At 35.8% G+C, this 20,227-nt stretch overlaps 1 protein-coding gene and 1 long non-coding RNA gene across 2 annotated transcripts; one reads left to right on the top strand and one right to left on the bottom strand.

Annotated features, from left to right (window-relative positions):
* Nucleotides 1–400: 400 nt before the first annotated feature.
* On the top strand, nt 401–2,113 carry LOC110891006 (transcription factor FER-LIKE IRON DEFICIENCY-INDUCED TRANSCRIPTION FACTOR). Its single transcript, XM_022138668.2, has 4 exons — nt 401–901; nt 1,029–1,214; nt 1,345–1,518; nt 1,722–2,113. Exons 1-4 carry the CDS (start codon nt 419–421, stop codon nt 1,824–1,826), a joined length of 948 nt encoding a protein of 315 aa, XP_021994360.1. The 5' UTR covers nt 401–418; the 3' UTR covers nt 1,827–2,113.
* Nucleotides 2,114–14,556: 12,443 nt separating this feature from the next.
* LOC110887294 lies at nt 14,557–16,829 on the bottom strand. The gene is made up of 6 exons (XR_002563213.2): nt 16,782–16,829; nt 16,294–16,371; nt 16,157–16,222; nt 15,107–15,199; nt 14,948–14,998; nt 14,557–14,866 (listed from the first exon to the last, which is right to left on the bottom strand). It is a non-coding gene; the product is annotated as an uncharacterized LOC110887294 (long non-coding RNA).
* Nucleotides 16,830–20,227: the final 3,398 nt, after the last annotated feature.

Below are 20,227 nucleotides of genomic sequence, written 5' to 3' on the forward strand. Positions count from 1 at the left end.
ATTATGTCGCTTTTAGAAATTGTATAAAAAAAATACTGTCATCATTTCCATGTGTTAAGATTCTAATAAAAAAATAATGACTTTTATTTAAAAAAAAAAAAAAAACACTGATTTAGAATCCCCTTTAACCTCCTAAAACTTACTTAACAGTAATAAGGGCATAATAACCGAAGATAGATCTTATCCAAACTATGATCTTATAGTGTATTATAAAATAAGACATATTCCTCAATCAAAGATGTCAATGTCAATGCATCGATCAGCTCTTAATTCTTTATAACAAGACCGACAGCAGATGCTTTCTCCTTGATTCCATTTACACAACAATCTCTATTATATATACATACATCTTTCTTAAAATGTTAGTGCATGTATTTTAGTTCACCCCCACCACCATTATCTTATCAAGCTTACAAAAATGGATGATAGCCATTTCAATGCAGGCAACAACTTCAACATGTTCCAATCCGATTTCATACCCGAAACCGATTTAGAAAGCCTCATTTCGGCCATTCGTGGCGAAACTACAGATCCAATTCAAAGTTTCTGTTTAGCCTATGAAGGCAATCACTTTACCAGCTCTTGTATGGAGCTGCCACACGTGCAGCCGCCGTATAGCCACAATGATGATGTTGTGATTGCTGCGGGTGCTGACTTTGGTGGTTATGATCATATGATGGATGGTCTGATTTGGAACCAGGAAATGGAGGATATGAAGGTTTTTGGCGATGATGATGATTCGTCTGAGACTGCGACAACTGGTAAACCAGAAACCACAAAACGAACCAGTGGTAGCGCAAAGGGTGATCGGACAAGGACTTTGATTTCTGAGCGGAAGAGGAGAAGCGGAATGAAGGAGAAGCTCTATGCGTTACGTTCGTTAGTACCCAATATCACCAAGGTATTTACTGTCAGATATAATATATATTAGTTAGGGTTTATTGTAATTATCTGGTAATTACTATTAGATATAATATATTAGTTTAAGTTTATTGTAACGTTCAAGTTCTTAAATATTTCAATCGCAGATGGATAAAGCTTCGATTGTTGGAGATGCAGCACGATACATTCAAGATCTTCAAACACAATCGAGAAACTTAAGGGCTGAGATTGCAACAATTGAAGCAACTAAAACCCTAAAAGCGACATCATCCCAGAATCCGAATAAGGTTCATGTTTCAAACCATTTTCCGACATTGAAGAAGATATCAAAGGTAATTACAAGGAAAACATTGTGTATTAAGTAAGAAATTAATCATATGCATCCAACCCTAAAGTTACTAGGTTTGTTTGTTTTTTTGGATCGTTCAACCCTAAATTTGTGTTTGTTTTTACGTGATTTAGTTGGACATGTTTCAAGTTGAGGAGAAAGGATACTATGTAAGACTCGTTTGCAACAAAGGACGAGGTGTTGCGGCTTCACTTCATCGAGCACTCGAGTCAATCACGAGCTTTCAGGTCCAAAGTTCGAATTTATCTACTGTTGATGACGATTTTGTCTTGGCATTCACGTTAAATGTAAGTTTAACTTGTATCTTGTTATAAAACCTTTTTAGGTTAAACTTTATAAGTAATTAGATGTTTTCATAAACAAATCGGATTAGTAGGTCAGGATACACCTACACAACTCTACACCACTGGTCTGGTTGAATACCCTTGAATAGCGTCGACATGTCAACCTACCAAAGTATTAATTAGTGTTTACGTGTATGAATTTGTAGGTTATGGCATGCGGATTTGACATAAACTTGCCAAATTTGAAGCTATGGCTTTCAAGTGTTTTCATCAACCAAGGTTTCGAATTCAACACATTTCAATCACCCTGAATCCATTCAAGGCACGTTGATGTGACATTTTTAAACACTCACACGCATAAGCATCATGAGTTCTTTTTGAGCATATGTTGCAATAAAAATGTATTTATGTCTCACTAACGACATGTAACTTTTGTTTACTAGTGATGGTTTACGGATGTTGTAATAAAACTAATAGCATTCGTATATTAGGCATGATTATATTGTGTTTATTGTAAATATCCTATGTCCATATTTAGCCTATATCTTTGTATTATATATTGTGAAGGGTATCAATGAAAGGATTACGGTTCATATTGTTTCATGGTATCAAGAGTCTGGGTCTCTCTCCTCTAAACCCTACTCGCCGCCCCCCCTTCCTCCCCTGCCTAACCGATTTCTCCTCCTTCTCTGTAACCTCATCATGGGGGACGATGCCCTTACTTCTTCAAACACCGCCCCCATCACCCTCAAATCTGAAATCCACCCCGCAACCACCGTCACAAATATCAAAACCCATATCCCCTTCACCTTAGAAATTGAATCCAGTCAATACTCCTCCTGGGCAACTTTGTTCACCCTTCACTGCCGGGCTCATCTTGTCGAAGACCACCTCAAAGCCAAACCTGAAACAACCACACCCGAGTCATCCTCCGCCTTGGCTACTTGGAATCGCTTAGATGCCATCGTGCTGCAATGGCTCTATAGTACGATCTCCAATGACCTTCTCCACACCATAATCGACAAAACGTCCACTGCTAATGACGCGTGGGTGGCTATCGAGAATTTGTTCCATGACAACAAGGCATCTCGGGCTATTTACCTCATGCAAAAGTTCGCTAATACCCGGACAACAAGGCATCTCGGGCTATCGAAAATTTCGTGTGGACATATCCCCTCCCTAATAAATCTCACGTCTTCTCCTCTTTCTCTCATTTTGCGTCTATCATTAAAACACAATTTGAATCGACCATCAAAACCTTCCAATGTGATAATGGTCGTGAATATGTCAATTCCACTTTCCAAAATTTTTTCACCACCAACGGCATTTTATACCGCCTCTCTTGCCCTTATACATCTTCTCAAAACGGCAAGGCCGAACGAAAAATACGCACAATCAATAATATGATTCGGACCTTACTCGCCCATGCCTCGATCCCCTCTCATTTTTGGCACTTCGCACTCGAAACCGCCACTTATTTACTAAATATATTACCCTCACAACAAACCAAAAATAACACTCCCACTGAATTACTTTACAACACCACACCCACCTACGACCACCTTCGTGTTTTCGGGTGCCTTTGTTACCCGCTAACACCGTCCACCACCATTCACAAACTTGAAAACCGCTCTACCCCATGCGTTTTCCTAGGCTATCCACCTACCCACCGAGGCTACCGTTGCCTCGACCTTACCACTAGCCAAATTTTCATCTCTCGTCATGTTGCGTTTGACGAGACCACCTTTCCCTTCCGACAATCCATTGCCCCCGTTCCCACATATGATTTCCTTGAAACACCTTTCCCTCACCACCTCTGTCCACACATCGCCCCAACTTCCATCTCATATCGGTCCCCTACTACCAATCCCAACCCACCTAATGGCCCATCCCCTATTCACCAACATTTGGCCCAGCCCAACCATCAACCCACCACTCCAGCCCAACCGCCTACCTCTCCTATTACCTCAGCCCAGCCGACTCCCTCCACTCCCATTCCAGCCCACACCGCAAACCGTACCCACCCTACAGCCCAACCCCTTACTAGTCCGCCCACTACCATACCACCCATACCTCCTGCCCGACCATCCCAACCCACCGGCCAACCCGTTCGCACCATTCACACCCGCTCCATGAGCGGGATATCCAAGCCGAAGCACCACTTCAACTTAACCACTTCCTCCTCCAAATCTCCTATTCGACCCATCCCTAAGAACCCAACTGATGCCTTGCGAGACCCGATATGGTTGTCTGCCATGACTACTGAGTTTAATGCATTAATTAGAAACGGTACATGGGAGTTAGTACCTCGTTCGGCTAACATGAATATTGTCAGGTGTATGTGGTTGTTTAAACATAAATACAGGTCGGACGGCACATTGGAACGGTACAAAGCCCGTTTAGTTTGCGATGGGCGGTCACAACAGGTGGGCATCGATTGTGGTGAGACTTTCAGTCCGGTTGTTAAACCCGCCACTATTCGGACTGTTCTGTCACTTGCATTATCTAAGGGTTGGGCGGTTCATCAGCTTGATGTAACCAATGCATTCTTGCACGGGAATTTAAACGAAACAGTCTACATGTATCAGCCTATGGGGTTTCGTGACAGAAATTTTCCCGACCATGTTTGTCTCTTACGCAAGTCTCTATATGGGCTTAAGCAGGCACCTAGAGCCTGGTACGAACGTTTCACAGATTACGTTCTCAGCATGGGATTTCATCATAGCAAGTGCGATGCATCGTTATTTACGTACACTCATGGTCGTGACACAGCCTATTTACTATTATATGTCGATGATATTCTGCTTATCACTTCTTCCGATGCCCTCCGCCATCGTCTCTTGACTAGTCTTGCAGCTGAGTTCGCCATGAAAGATCTCGGCCCTCTCAGTTACTTTTTGGGTATCTCTGTTACTCGACATGCAAACTCCATGTTCTTATCTCAGCAGGCCTATGCTACAGATATTATTGCTCGTGCAGGGATGCAATCGTGCAACCCGGTTGCCACTCCGGTTGACACGCACACCAAACTCAGCGCCACGCCTAGTGAACCATTTCATGATCCTACTTTATACCGCAGCTTAGCCGGGGCTCTCCAATATCTCACCTTTACCCGACCTGACATCACCTATGCGGTTCAACAGGTATGCATGCATATGCACGCTCATGTCTTGATCACTGGCATGCACTCAAGCGAATTCTGAGATATGTGAAGGGCTCTTCCTCATATGGTATTACTCTCGGTCCTTCTCGTGCCACATCTCTAGTAGCTTACACTGACGCAGATTGGGCTGGATGCCCCGACACTAGGCGTTCTACTAGTGGCTACTGCGTCTACCTTGGTGACAATCTAATCTCCTGGTCTTCCAAACGACAAGCCACTGTCTCTCGCTCCAGTGCTGAGGCCGAATATAGAGGGGTGGCTAATGTTGTTGCTGAGATTTGTTGGCTCCGGAACCTGCTTCTCGAGCTCTCATTACCGCTTACACGAGCGACTATGGTATATTGCGATAACGTCAGTGCCATTTATCTTTCCGGCAATCCTGTTCAGCATCAACGAACCAAACACATCGAGTTGGATATTCACTTTGTACGAGAGCAGGTTCAGCGCGGAACTGTTCGTATCCTTCACGTGCCGTCTCGATACCAGATTGCAGATATTTTTACCAAAGGCCTACCACGGGTTTTGTTTGAAGATTTCAGGTCCAGTCTCAGCATTCGGTCACCTCCCGCTTCGACTGCGGGGGTGTAATAGCATTCGTATATTAGGCATGATTATATTGTGTTTATTGTAAATATCCTATGTCCATATTTAGCCTATATCTTTGTATTATATATTGTGAAGGGTATCAATGAAAGGATCACGGTTCATATTGTTTCAAAAACATAAAATAAATCTTGTGTTGTCTTTGTAAAAGTTAGACTACTTATAACTTGCTTGTAATGCTATCGGGTATGGGGAAGGTGGTTTGGGTTATGGATTGCCACATAGGACTATGGAACCATCGTTATACCACCCCCCTATGCAAATCATGGTGGTTCGCATGGTTTAATCCATTGCAACCATAACCCTCTTTCAATTAATTAGAGGATTTTGATTGGTAGGGGACGATAGTGGATGATAGTGAGGGTCATGGTTCAAACCATATAGAGTGGTAGAGTAGGTTGGTGGATGGGGTGAGGTGGAATGGCGCTATCATGGAGGGTGGTGGTGGTCATTTGGGTCATGACCACGCCACATAGCCTAACTCATTTGTCCATTAGTTAAAAAATACAAGTAAATTTAGTACAAACTAATTAGCTCAATAGGTTTCCAAACTAATATTGGCAAAAGCAAAGCCTTTAAACACCTTAGTTTGGGAGAAGGTCTTGCATTTAAGTCACACAGACGACATATATTAAAAGAAATTTGCCAATTAAAAAAAATCCAAGCTAACAAGAGGCCAAATGTTGCTTGTTTACTTTCTATTATAAAAGGCTGAAAGTTATATAATCTAATACTACTCTTAACCTATTATATAAGGAGTGTACAACTTAAACATATAAAATCATCAGAATTAGAAAGAAAAAAACTAACTTACCAAGCCACGAGTTAAATACAAGTTGAACAGCGAGCTTAGAATATTGGACATGCTTGCTCGAGTTAGCTCAATTTGTATTCAGGGGCGGATCTGGCCCACATTTGTGGGTTTCCAAGAACCCAGTGCATTTGGGAAAAAAAAACAGAAAAAATTAGTAAGAAATTTGTAGAATTTAGAAAAAAAATAGTGAAAACTAAAGATAATTTATCAAAAGAAGTCCATTAAAATGAAATCCTGCATCTGTCACTGCTTGTATTGTAACTGTCACTTTATGGGTATTATAATATGTGATTATGACTATACTGATAATTTGTCTATGTATATAGTAATAGCTGTGCCCAATTATGTAACTAGAGACACTATAGTCATTTATTTTATCATTAGCATCATAAGTTGGCGAATGTATGATTGGTATGGATGTCATGGAAAGCAGCATGCTTGAACACAACATTTTGTTTTATACTTCGGCATTATTATAATGCTTAAACATATCAATTTAACTAACATATGGACGACTTATTTTAACTTGATAGTCAACTAGCCAAGCGAGAGAATGTTGGAATTATATAAATTGTATGGCATTGTAACTTTCCCATATGTTAGTTTAATTATCAAATTATAATTTTTTTAACGAAAAGACTTTTTTCATCCTATCGTTAATTTAATTTGATCAGAATGTGATGCAGCAAAATCGAGTTGTTGAGTTTCAGAATATGAAATGTAGACCTGGCAAAATAAGCTCATCCATTTCATTTTGGATTGATATGGGTATTTTAAATTTTAAGATGAGTTAAGATTGGCCAAACAAAATTAGTCACTAAGCTAGGATGGGTTATGAAGTGGTGGATAAAAAAAGAGTAGTTCAAAATGGGTATGAGATAAAACCTAAGCGGGTCAGGATAAGTATGAGATAAAATCACTAAACTTTACTACTCGCATATATCTATTCACAATTGTGACTTCACCAATCGTCGTCATAGTCCTCTCCCGTCGTTCTTCTTTTAAAAATAATAAAAAATTTAAAAAACAATAAAGAATTAAAAATAAAAAAAAATCTAAAAAATAAAAAAAATCTAAATAATTCTAAATAATAAAAAAAATCTAAATAATTCTAAATAATCAAAAAATTCTAAAAAATCAATAATTCTAAAAAATCAAAAAATTTCTAGAAAAATCAAAAAAAATTTCTAAAAGATCAAAAAATTTCTAAAATTTCCAAAAAATTCTAAAAAAATCAAAAAATTCTAAAAAAAATCCAAAAGATTTTAAAAAATCAAAAGAAATAAAAAAAACTAAAAAATAAAAAATATATAAAAATCATAAAAATTATAAAAAAACCCAAAATATTCTAAAAAATCCAAAATATTCTAAAAATCAAAAACTTTATAAAAAATCAAAAAAGTTCTAAAAATTCTAAAAAATAAGAAAAGAGTGAATTTCAAGTTTTGTCCTTTATCTTTAGGCCACTTTGCAAGTTTTGTCCTTTATGTTTAAATTTGACGAGTTTTGTCCTTTATGTTTAAAAATCAAGCACGTTTTGTCCTTTATGCTTGATTTTTAAGGACAAAACGTGCTTGATTTTTTAAACATAAAGGACAAAACGTGTTTGATTTTTAAACATAAAGGGTAAAACGTGCTTGATTTTTAAACATAAAGGACAAAACTCGTCAAATTTAAACATAAAGGACAAAACTTGCAAAGTGGCCTAAAGATAAAGGACAAAACTTGAAATTCACTTGGAAATCATAAATATTCTAAGAAATCAGAAAAATTCTAAAAAATCATAAAAATTTTAAAAATCCAAAAAATCGAAAAACTCTAAAAAATCCTAAAAATCATAAAAATTCTAAAAAATCCAAAAAATTCATAAAATTAAAAAATACTAAAAATTCAAAAAAAAATTATAAATTAAAAAAATTCTAAAAAATCTAAAAACTCAAAAAAATCTAAAAATAAAAAAAATCATAACAATTCTAAAAAATCCAAAAAACAATCTAAATATATTAAAAATTCTAAAAAATAAAAAATAGTATTTTTTAGAATTCTTTTGATTTTTAGAGTTTTTTTCTTTTTCGGAGTTTTTTTATTTTTAGATTTTTTTTAGATTTTTTAGAACTTTTATGATTTTTTAGACTTTTTTTAAATTTTTAGCATTTTTTTGAATTATTAGAACTTATTTTGGATATTTTAATTTTTTTTTATTTTTTTTGATTTTTTAGATATTTTATGCTTTTTTATTTTTTTTAGAATTTTTTTATTTTTTAGAATTTTTTTGACTTTTATAAAAAAAAAATTAGAATTTATTGATGTTTATAATTTTTTTAGAATTTTTTTGAGTTTTTAGAATTTTTTGACTTTTTTACAATTTCTTTGATTTGTGTTATTTTTTAGGATTTTTTAGAATTTTATATTTTTTAGAATGTTTTTTGATTTTTTTTATTTTTCTCAATTTTTTAATTTTTTATGATTTTTTTTTTATTTTTAGATTTTTTTTTTGAATTTTATAGAATTTTTGATATTTTAGGATTTTTTAGGATTTTTTTGACTTTTTATTGTTTGTTTAATTTTTTACAATTTTTTTGATTTGTTTTATTTTTTAGGAGTTTTTTAAATTTTTTTGAATTTTTAAGATTTTTTAGAATTTTTTATATTCTTCAGATTTTTTTTTATTTTTTAGAAATTTTGTATTTTTTATTTTATGTTTTTTAATTTTTTAATTATTTTTTCATCTCATCTTTACCCAAACTTATATTAACCTAAACTCGTACTAACCCAAACCCATCTAGACTCATTACCCATCCAACCCTTTTTTTTTAAATATTTATCCTGACTTATACTCATCCTAACTCAAACTCATCTTGACCCATTACACAAATACATCCAACTTGCCCACCTTGCCACCACTAATGAAATGTAATGAAGAAAATGAGATCAGATTCACCTTAAACTTAAAACTTTTTATCTCTCTCTCATCTATATCTCATTAAGATTCACCTTTTCCAATCCTATTTGATGTCCAAACTCAGAAACAAAATTCTAAAATTTTTATTGCTACTCATCTAATTTAATCGAACAATCTTTTAAAAAAATTGAGTAGAGAGAGGATGTAAAGAGAGAAAGTGATATAGATCCAGTAGTAGAGTGAGGATGTGGAGAGAGAAAATGTGATGTGAGTTTGAAATCTGATGGTTTGGAGGATGTAATAATGTGAGGATTTGGAGGGATGTGAATTTGAAATTTGAAATTGAATGTTATAATGTGAGGGTTTGGAGGGATGTGAATTTGAAATTCGAAGTTCAAATAAAGAGGGCAAAATCTGATTTTTATATTTTAAAAAATTTTAAATGAAGATTTATGATGCAATAATAACATCAGATAGGCGTTGTTGGACAGCCTATCTGATTGTAACGTCAGCATTGTGATGTGAGCGCTAATTCTCCGATCATTGCCTTTGATGTTAAAGATTTGCTAGAGTTGCACGGATTCAGCCCAGGTTCGAAGAAAAAGAAAAAAGCTATAAATGCTATCGTTTTGGTTACTTTTTGGGGCATTTGGAGGATGATAAATGAGATCATTTTCAGACAAGGATCACCGAATACTATAAAAGTCTTGGAGGAAGTAAAGGCAATGGCGTATTTATGGGTTAAAATCGCTCAAAGGAGATGCATTTAACATGGGAAGAATGGTGTCGATTTAGTTGCTTTGGATAAAGTATTGTAATTTGTATTGTCGTTTGGTGTAAGCGATTTTTTTTTTTTTTGGTGTATGTGTTTCGTTGGATGTAATTATGGTGGTAGCGCCTTGCTACAATGAATAAAATTTTTCTGTCGGCCGTTCAAAAAAAAACATGTCGTTTCACTTCCTCCAAGGTTTAAAAATCACACTGATTGACATTTTTGTGCAATTGGCGTCTGACGAAGTGACGTTTCAAGATAACAAAAGAAGTGAAGTTCTAATGACACCATTTCATGGTTGCAATTATTTACAAATTTAATCTTCGTCACATTACTACTTTTCAATTAAATCGGAACCCACAAAAACTTTAAAATACCGTCGTCGCTTTACATTACTTATTAACCGTCCACCGTTCTTCAAATTCTAATCCACCGCTGCCATTTAATTATAATATCCAACCCACAGTCGCGTACACCAATTCTATCTATTAACCAATGCTAAATGGACGAGACCATTTCCGTCGCGTCTCCTCCCACCACCGTTTCACCGTCAATTGCCACCTTTTCACCACCTTATATAACCATCACTAACACAAAATCACCGGCATTATCCGATATTAACTCTACCAAACCGTAAACCACCGCTGAACACAAAAAAACAACCCAACTGGAAAATCCATGCGATAAGCGGTTGGTGTCACAAACCCCAACCCCACCCTGGGAGCGGGCGGCCGCGAGCCAGTCAGATAGTATCGGTGTTTATTAATTTTGGAAGCGGAAAGTTTCATCGGGACCGTAGTTAGGAAATAGTTTATCAGAGTAAAACACCACATTTTTATAATAATAAATACATGGGTAAAACCCAAGTTTCCATTCATAATATTTTTATAGGGATAAACCCTCTTCTATTCAAATAAAACTTCTTCTTTATTTAGGTAACTTTTATAGCCACTTTTCTAAGCATTCAGTGCTCTACAGCTGGCTTTTATTGGCTTCACACTAAGTTACCTGAAACACGTGTTTAAAACATTTTATCAGCAAGAAATACTGGTGAGTGAATCTCAGTTTAATCAAAACAAGTTTTATCATTTTACAGTATTGAGGGCGATCTCGCAATTACATTTGTTATACCCTCCCCGAGACAGAACTCCAACGACTACGTCGGGTAGAACCTCGACAGGCGTTACGGAGCATTAGATCAATCGGGCAGCGTATCTAATACGTAACCGGGGGTTATAATACTTACAACGAGGCAGAGCTTTGCTTTAGGGGGTATTAGGCTATAACTTTAGCCTATAGAAGTTGAGGGAAAACAAAGAAAGTTGAACGATTGAAGTGGCTGCTTCTTGGCCCTTTTATAGCTGAAACAGAAGTCTTTCGCGCCCCGCGAGAGCTTCTTCTTCCTTCGCGGCCCGCGAGAGCCTTAAGGGCGGCGGTATGGTTGCTGAGTCATAGCATAGTGTCTACACGTGTCCGATACGTGGCTTGTTTGTGTGCCCGACAAGCAATGGGGCCTGCGCCCCGCGAAAGATTCAATTAACTGGGTCACGGCCCGCGAGCGACCCAGGTTTCTTGTTTTATTTGTTATTTATTAATATAAAGGTTATTCGGGTTCCTTTCTCACATATGGGATGTAACTGGGACCGTTTAGGGTCGTTTTCGAGGGTTGGTATATCTTGGTTATAACTCCTGAACTATTTAATAAAATATATAATACACTCGCATTAAGTGTAGTAACCCAATTCAACTTTATCCCTACGTCACGAGACAGAACCCCAACGAACTTAGTCGGGCAGAGCCTTGACATACGTTACAGGGCCCTGGATCAATCGGACAGGGTATCAGTGATCAGGGGTTAAAACACTTAAAACGGGGGAAGGCTTTATTATTATAGGTTAAAAATAAAATGGAATTTAAAGAGGGACTGGAAGGGCTGAGAGATAGAGATAGCAAGAAGGAATGGATAATTGATTTTGAAAGGCTGAATGCCCTTTTATAGTTGCTATAGCTTGAAGGTTAAGCAATTGAAATGCCATATTCTCAATTTTGCCATGCATGTAGACACAAGGGCGGAGGTTAGTGTAAAGTGGGGGTGCACCCGTCACCCGAATGTTTCGGTTAGAAGTGTAAATTTTCCTATTTTTCATCTGAAAATTTTAATATTATATAGGATTGCCCCCCTCCCCAATTATTTTGCCTAAATATTTATACAATATATAAATTGGGTCCCATTACTTTCCGCCCCCTCAAAACTATTGGTCAAGCTCTGCCAATACATAGACAAACATAGTGTCTACACGTGCACTTTCAAGTCATTGAAAGTAGTTTGAAATTTATATTATATATATTATAATTAATTTAACTGCTCTACTTATTTGGTGTTTATAACTTCTAAAATATGGCGTTTTATAAAATGTTGATGAATATGTCATTAGAATGAGAATATTTTTATCTACATTTTGGCCTAAGTTTCATTAAAATGGAGTAGGTTCAAATATAATGTATTTTTATTATTATAATTATTAAACGGTTCCTACGTTTGCCAAAATATCTCATATTCTAGCGGTCAACTTACTCATGATCTATTCGTTTAATAACATAAACTTTTATATACATTATTTTAAATTTTTATAAATAAAAATTTTGAAAATGTTACAGTTGGGCCAGGAACATCAATCCTTGGAGAAGAGCCAATCTTTGATTGAACATACAGAGAGATGAAAAGAAGCTGAAATTTTGTCAGGTTTAAATGAAAATTTTGTGTTGGTTTGCGAGGATTGAACGAAAATTCTGGTTCTAATGGTCGGGTGATTCTGGTTTGTTTTATGTTCGTTGGTGGCTACAGGCTCTTTGGCGGTCGCTTACTTGGTGGGTAGTGGGTCAAGTTTCCAAATTTGTTATTAGTCTTTTTTTTTAACAGTGACTTTCTTTTGAGTGACTCAATGTTACACCGTTTAAACGACGGCCCTAGTCAAGATCTGCCCAGACTACGTTGTCTTAACCGGGACCGCGTTGGGTTGGTTAGACTTGGTTACGGCGTTCCTTCGGAAACCGTACTGCCTCCATACGAGATGCCTTGCTGAAGTAACAGTCAGATGAAAACCGGGGTGCGGCTCAGGATCGAACCCCCCTCGGTGGTTTGTCACCATCATTACCCAATATCAACCCTAATATGACAAAAGTGAGAATTGAACTTGAGTTTCCATGTAAAAACCTCTCCTACCACAAGGTCACAAGTGGGGAGATAATGAATAGAATGCAGAGCATTTATTGGTTTATCATTATGCATTTATTTTTTATATTTAATATTTAATTAATTAATCCATCGAATAGAGTATATGCATATGTATATGTATTTTCATTTTTTTTATTATAGTATAACCTAATTATATTTATGGGTATTTTGAATTTGAGTAAATTGTCAAAACCGTTCCTGAGGTTGAGGTTTGAGCATTTTCATCTAAAACAACTTTTTTATACCATATAGTTCTTTCCTTTTGGGATATGAATTTTGGTATTCAATAGTTATCTGTGTGTTGACATATTAAAAAGTATTGTTAAATGTCATTTTAGTCCCTGTGGTTTAGGCTATTCTGTCAGTTTAGTCCAAAAGTTTCATTTTTCGGCTATGTGTCCAAAAAGGTTTCACCGTTGCCATTTTAGTCCACTGGGTTAACTTCATCCATTATTTTTGTTAACGAGAAAAGCAAATCGGTCATTTTATATGGCAGAATTGCTCTTCTAGTTAACAGAATTACATATATGACCGAATTGTCCTTCTCGTTAACAGAAAAAATGAATGAAATTAACTCAGTGGACTAAAATGGCAATGGTGAAACCTTTTTGAACTCATAGGCGAAACATGAAACATTTAGACTAAACTGACAAAATAACCCAAACCACAGAGAATAAAATCGCATTTAACTCTAAAAAGTAAAACGAGTAATTTAAGAGCATTTGAAAAATTATTAAATAATAATATATTGAAGAGCTAATTTATTAATCAAATTTGAACCTTATTTATAAATTTGTATTACTGTGCATTGTATATGTTTTTATAATGGCAAATAAAAATTATGTGATCATTGATTAATTGTGGTGTTGTAGGCAAGAAATTAGGCAAATAAAAAAATAAAAAGAATGTTTTGCATAAATTTAATAATTTTTTCTATCTGATATAGTAATGCTAAATATATTTATTGTTAACATCCCGCCGCAACATACGGGTTTCGTCAACTTGTACAAATAAAAACATAAACTGTGTCCATAAATAAACAAACACCAATCAATGAGCTTTATTGAATTCAATAAATCTGTGCAAATCAAGATGACAACTCCAATTGTTTCTTCTAGGAAGTTTTACAAACAGATAGTAAATTAATTTCTAAGGGTGAAGGGGGTGCTCACCTAATAGGTGAGTCCCCTCTCTTACGCGAAACAAATCCTCGTGTGCCACGTCAACTCCCCTCTTAAACTCCCCTAACACCCTAAATTGATGGCGGCACTCCCCTCTTAGGTGAATTGGTTTTTTTTTTTAAAAAAAAAAAAAAAAAAAAAAAAGCATTGATTGGTCCCCTCTCCCTCTCTCCTCTCTCTCTCCTCCCCCTCTCTTCGGTGCCTCCACCCCCATTTGCTTCCCCGATTTCATCCCCCGCCTTAATGGCGGTACCCCCCTAATCGGCAAAATCCCTCCCCGTTTGAAGTCCCCGAAGACGCCCCGAACCCCCTAAGTATCATGCTAGACCTCCCGACATTTGCAAATAATTCACACCTTTCAAAAAAAAACTTTTCCGCATGACCTCGACCGCAACCCAACTACTTGGTTGTAGTTTCATAGTCATTCTTCTTAGACATTTCCTTCACAGCAAAAAGAAATAAAGCCACCAAGATTGGCTTCACTAGGTACTTTTTAATTAACCTTGATAAAATATTTTCACTCCATGATTTTAATGTTTTTTTTAAATACTCTTTTAGAAAATCTGCAAAGAGATGTATGATCTTTTTGCAGAGTTCCTGAAACAAGGGTATGATCATCTCTTTGTTCCGAAAGAGCAAATGTAGAGCACCAAGACATAGAAATTGTAGACCACCTATCACCTGATATCAAATTCATAAAGCATAGTATAAATAAAAACCGACCGACAGAAGTCATAAAATCAAAACGGAAATATGGCTTACAAGAGGTTTTGGAGCATCGATAGTTGATTTCTCGTTCACAGGATCCGCTTTCTGAATGAACAAGCGGATACAATTAAAATTTGACACAAAAAACAAAATCAAGTAAACGAATAAAACACCGAATTGAATTCGTCAAAATTAAAATTTTAAATGGCTTACAACGGGGAACTCAAATGTTGATTTCTCATTAATCAAATCCTGTTACTAAAATTCTGCCATGTTTTCAACAAAAATTTGTAGAGCGCCTTTGACCTGACATCAAAGTCATAAAACAAAAATGAGAAAAATGCTCGGATAGTTCATGTGGTTTGCCCTTTTTTCACCTTTAGTCACTAACTTTCTAAAGTTACAGCTATAGTCCCCAACTTTTGCAATTTCGTTCCCGGATAGTCCCTAGGCCTAACATCAGTTAGTTTTCTCAGTTAAGTAGGTCTGAAATAACAAAAATACCCTTACTATAAAACAAAATAAATAAATCTATAATAGGTTAACTTATTTTGTTTTATAGTAAGGGTGTTTTTGTTATTTCACATCCACTTAACTGGGAAAACTAACTGATGTTAGGCCTAGGGACTATCCGGGAACGAAATTGCAATAGTTGGAGACTATAGCTGTAACTTTAAAAAGTTAGGGACTAAAGGTGAAAAAAGGGCAAACCACAGGGACTATCCGGGCATTTTTCTCAACAAAAATTTAATAGGATAAAAATATAAAACACCCAACAGAAGTCATAAAATCAAAACTAAGGGGGTGTTTGGGATTGCGTTTTCAACCTGATTATTTGATTATTGTGTTTTGAAATCGCAAAAAATCTATTTTGAGTGTTTGGTAAAAAAATAATAAAAAGTGATTTTTTACGTTTTGTAGGGTTCAAAACGTGATAATCCATAAGTAGGTCACCCCTTGCTGCAGGAAAACGTGATAATTCAAAAACTGATTTTTTACATTTTCACTTATTTATTTTTTTAAAATATATATACTTGCCAAACACTCAAATGGTTGATTATCTGATTATTGTGCTATCAAACAACATAATCAAATCCAAACAATGTTGATTATCTGATTATTGTGATATCAAACAACATAATCAAATCCAAACACTATCTTTCTGCAGCACGTTTTGTTACAGCTAATTATCTGATTCTGATTATTCAAAACGCATAATCTATTTTCAAAACTCAACCCCAAACACCCCCTAAGATGGCTTACAATGGGGGACACAAATTGTCTTGGAACAACAGCATTGGTTAATTTTTCATTCATTGAATCCTCTTTCTACACGAACAAGCAAATTATAATAAAATTTTGAAATAGCAGAATAAGGGAAGAATATGCTTGGATCTTACAGTTGATTTCAGATCAGAAGACGTCGTCCGACAAGGGGAGCAAGGCGTTGTTGATTTCTCATTCGGTGAATCCTCTCTCTACACGAACAAACCAATGACAATGACAATGAAAAACTAAAACAACAGAAAAAGGAAGAACGATCTAAGAAATCGAATACGTTTAAATCTTACAGTTGATTTCAAATCAGAAGACAACAAAGAGTTGGGAACATGAGTTGCAAATTACAATGAAAAATTGAAATAATAGAAAGAAAAATAGGAAAAATGATTGAAGAAGTCAAATATGTTTCGATATGGCTCTTACAATTGATTTTAGTTAGAAGGCAAATTTTCACACAAAAAGAACCACCATAAAACAAGAAAATATTAATAACACATGAGATGAGATATTAACTAACTCATTTGTGATTTTGATTCTCAGTGGGAGTATTATGCACATGCAAGAAAAAAAGGTGGTTAAATGAAGAAAGAAAAGAAGAAGAGCTTACATGATCATTGGCCGGAACTTCTGGCATGGTATCTATCGGCTTGTCGCTGTAATTAAACACAAATTTAATGTAACAATGAATTCAAATAAAAAAGAATAACCGCTTCATAGCTAACTTTTTGTTTTTCATTTTTTACAAAATTTTAAAACATACAATAAATGTGACGTAATCTAAATAAGATTAATCATCTCAAACATTCTAAAAAATTAAAGATTGCAATCTCTAAAGCCCTTGTATATTATAATCAATCAACCATACCCAGTAAATCCCACAAATAACAAAGCTACTTAGAGGGTCTGGGGAGGGTGGGATGTAGACAGACCTTTCCTCTATCCCTAGGGATAAAAAGACTACTTCCAGAGAGACCCTCGGCTCCAAAACGAACAGCATACCAACACATCGAGTCAAAGAATATAGAAAAAAGAAGTCACCTATACCAAGAAAGTGATCAGAGTGACACAGTATAATGTAAATCATGTATAATGGCATACAACATCATTTGGGCATAAACACAAGAGGTCAATCACCGTTAAAGTCACTTAAAGAATAAGAAAAACACCTAAGACTGTAGAAATTTATGGTATCAAACACACAGAACAAGAACAAAGCAATAGCGACAAAACGGTGACCAAAATCTTATTATTCACCCAAACCAGAAAACACCCCCCAATACCCAATGATCTTAGTAAATGTAAGATCTATATGAACAGATGTCCAGATCAACTGATTTAATCAGTTGATCTATATGAATACAAGACAAATAAGAACAATACAGAAAGAAACAACCTGATCTACAAAGCTTGATCTCACAGTTGAGATCTCACCAACAACATCAGCAGATCGGTACAATACAACAACAAGAAATACAAAGGGCGAAATAGATCAGAGCGAATGTGGAAGATGATTGTAGATGAATCTGGAACTATGAGCGAGAAACTCTCAATATATATCAAAAATATCTGAAGTTACATTCTGCACCCTTGAACTATCTTCCAACATACCGAAACATAAGAATAGTTACAACAAGGCCCTTCAAGAACAACAACCTGTCACAACCACTTTATCAATCGGTTAGAAATGTATAACAGAATATTTGAATGAATAAAATGATATAAACTATCATTCTTTTAACATCCCCTCTTCATTCAAATATGAAAACCAATTAACCATCCCTAACTTTTCACAAAACTTCTTATGTTGCACAACACTTAACCCTTTGGTAAAACCATCTGCTGGTTGACTCTCAGAGTCAACTTTGACAGTTTCAATAACCCCTGAACTTACCTTTTCTCTCAGAAAGTGAAGATCAATCTCAAAGTGTTTAGTTTTTTCATGAAAAACAGGGTTGGCTGCTATAGACATAGCAGCCTTACTATCACAATATAATTTAACTGGCAAACCACAATTAACACCCACTTCCCTCAACAAATTCAGCAACCACATTATTTCACAAGTTGCCGAGCACATAGCTCGATACTCGGCCTCACCTGTAGACCTAGAAACAGTGCTCTGTTTCTTGCTTTTCCAAGAAACTAGAGAACTGCCAAGATAGACACAATAACCAGTCACAGACTTTCTAGTAGACAAACATTTTGCCCAGTCCGAGTCCACATAACCAACAAGATCCAGTCTATCACTTCTTTTGAACAACAAACCACAACCAGGACCAGATTTGAGATACCTTAACAATCTTAAGGCAATTTGCAAATGTACATCAGTTGGACTGTGCATAAACTGACTCAGAAACTGCACAGCATAACTGATATCCGGACGAGTCAAGGAGAGATATATTAGTTTTCCTATTAATTTTTGAAAACCAGTGACATTTTTCAAAGCACTTTGACTTTTAGACACCTTAGCAGTTACCACATAGCTTTGTTCAATTGGTGTGTTAATAGGTTTGCATGCCAAATAACCAAATTCACTCAAAAGTTCCAAGCAATATTTCCTCTGATTCAAACACACACCAGACTCATTATATAAAACCTCAATGCCTAAGAAATATTTCAGTTTACCTAAATCTTTAATTTGGAAGTTTGAATTCAGAATACCCTTAATTTTACTAACTTCATCAACACTGTTTCCAGTAACAACAATGTCGTCCACATAAACTAAAAGAATAACAAATACTTCTTGTTTAGCCAAAACATACATAGAGTGATCACATTTGCTTTGCACAAATCCATAGTCAACAAGCACACCATTTAGCCTTTCATTCCATTTCCTAGGGGCCTGTTTCAGCCCATACAACGACTTAACTAGTTTACAAACTCTAGTCTCATCAGGAGAATAATAACCCTCAGGCAAACACATATACACATCTTCATTAATAGTGCCATACAAGAAGGCATTATTAATGTCAAGCTGAAACATAGGCCAATCATTTTGAACAGCAAGGGCAATTATACATCTCACAGTTACCATTTTCACTACGGGTGAAAATGTTTCCCCAAAATCCAAACCTTCCCTTTGATTAAACCCCTTGGCCACAAGTCTAGCCTTGAACCTTTCTATTTCTCCACTAGACTTGTACTTGACCTTATAAACCCATTTACAGCCAATGGGTTTTCTACCAGGGGGTAAATCAACAAGTGTCCAGGTATTATTTCTGAATAAGGCCTCCATTTCCTTATTCATTGCCTCGACCCACCTAGGGTCTTTAGCAGCCTCATTATAACAAGTAGGCTCAAGTGTTTTATTCAACAAACTAACAAAGCTAAAATTTTCTTTAGACAAACAAGTATAATTCACAGTTTTATCTATACTATACTTAGCAGTTCCACTTAACACATAGTCCTCAAACCTTTTTGGAACAACTGAAGTCCTAGTGGACTTTCTAAGACCTAGACCAGCACCCTCAGATAGGTTGGTCTCATCACTTGGTGTTCCACTGTCCTCTGCCTCGCCATAAAACCCAGTTTCACTACTTCCTTCATAACCAGTTGGAACTTGCTGAGGTTGATCAGCAATACTGGTTATGGTAGATGTGGAGGGTCCTAATGGCTGCTGATCATCACTGGAACCACCATGAGAGCCATTATTACCCTCTTCATCATCGGGCATTTGTGAAACTTCAGGTGTTTCAGTATCATAGCAATCAAAAAAGGTTATATGATTTAAGTTTTTGTCAATAAATTCTGAATTACCAACATGTTTATTCTTGAAAGGGTAAACATCCTCATAAAACTTAACATCTCTAGAAAATAAGACCTTCTTATTATCTAGACTCCACAATTTATACCCCTTCTTAACATTAGAATACCCAATCAATACACACTTATCAGCATGATAAGTAAACTTGTCTGATTCATTTAACACAGTGCTAAAACACAAACACCCGAAGTTTCTAAGATGCGTTAAAGAGGGTTTAAAACCAAAGACTATCTCATACGGACTTTTACCTAACAACACAGAAGAGGGTAACCTGTTAATCAGGTAAACAGCAG

This window comes from Helianthus annuus, chromosome 11 (assembly GCF_002127325.2).
Source record: "Helianthus annuus cultivar XRQ/B chromosome 11, HanXRQr2.0-SUNRISE, whole genome shotgun sequence".
In the NCBI taxonomy this organism is placed as follows: domain Eukaryota; kingdom Viridiplantae; phylum Streptophyta; class Magnoliopsida; order Asterales; family Asteraceae; genus Helianthus; species Helianthus annuus.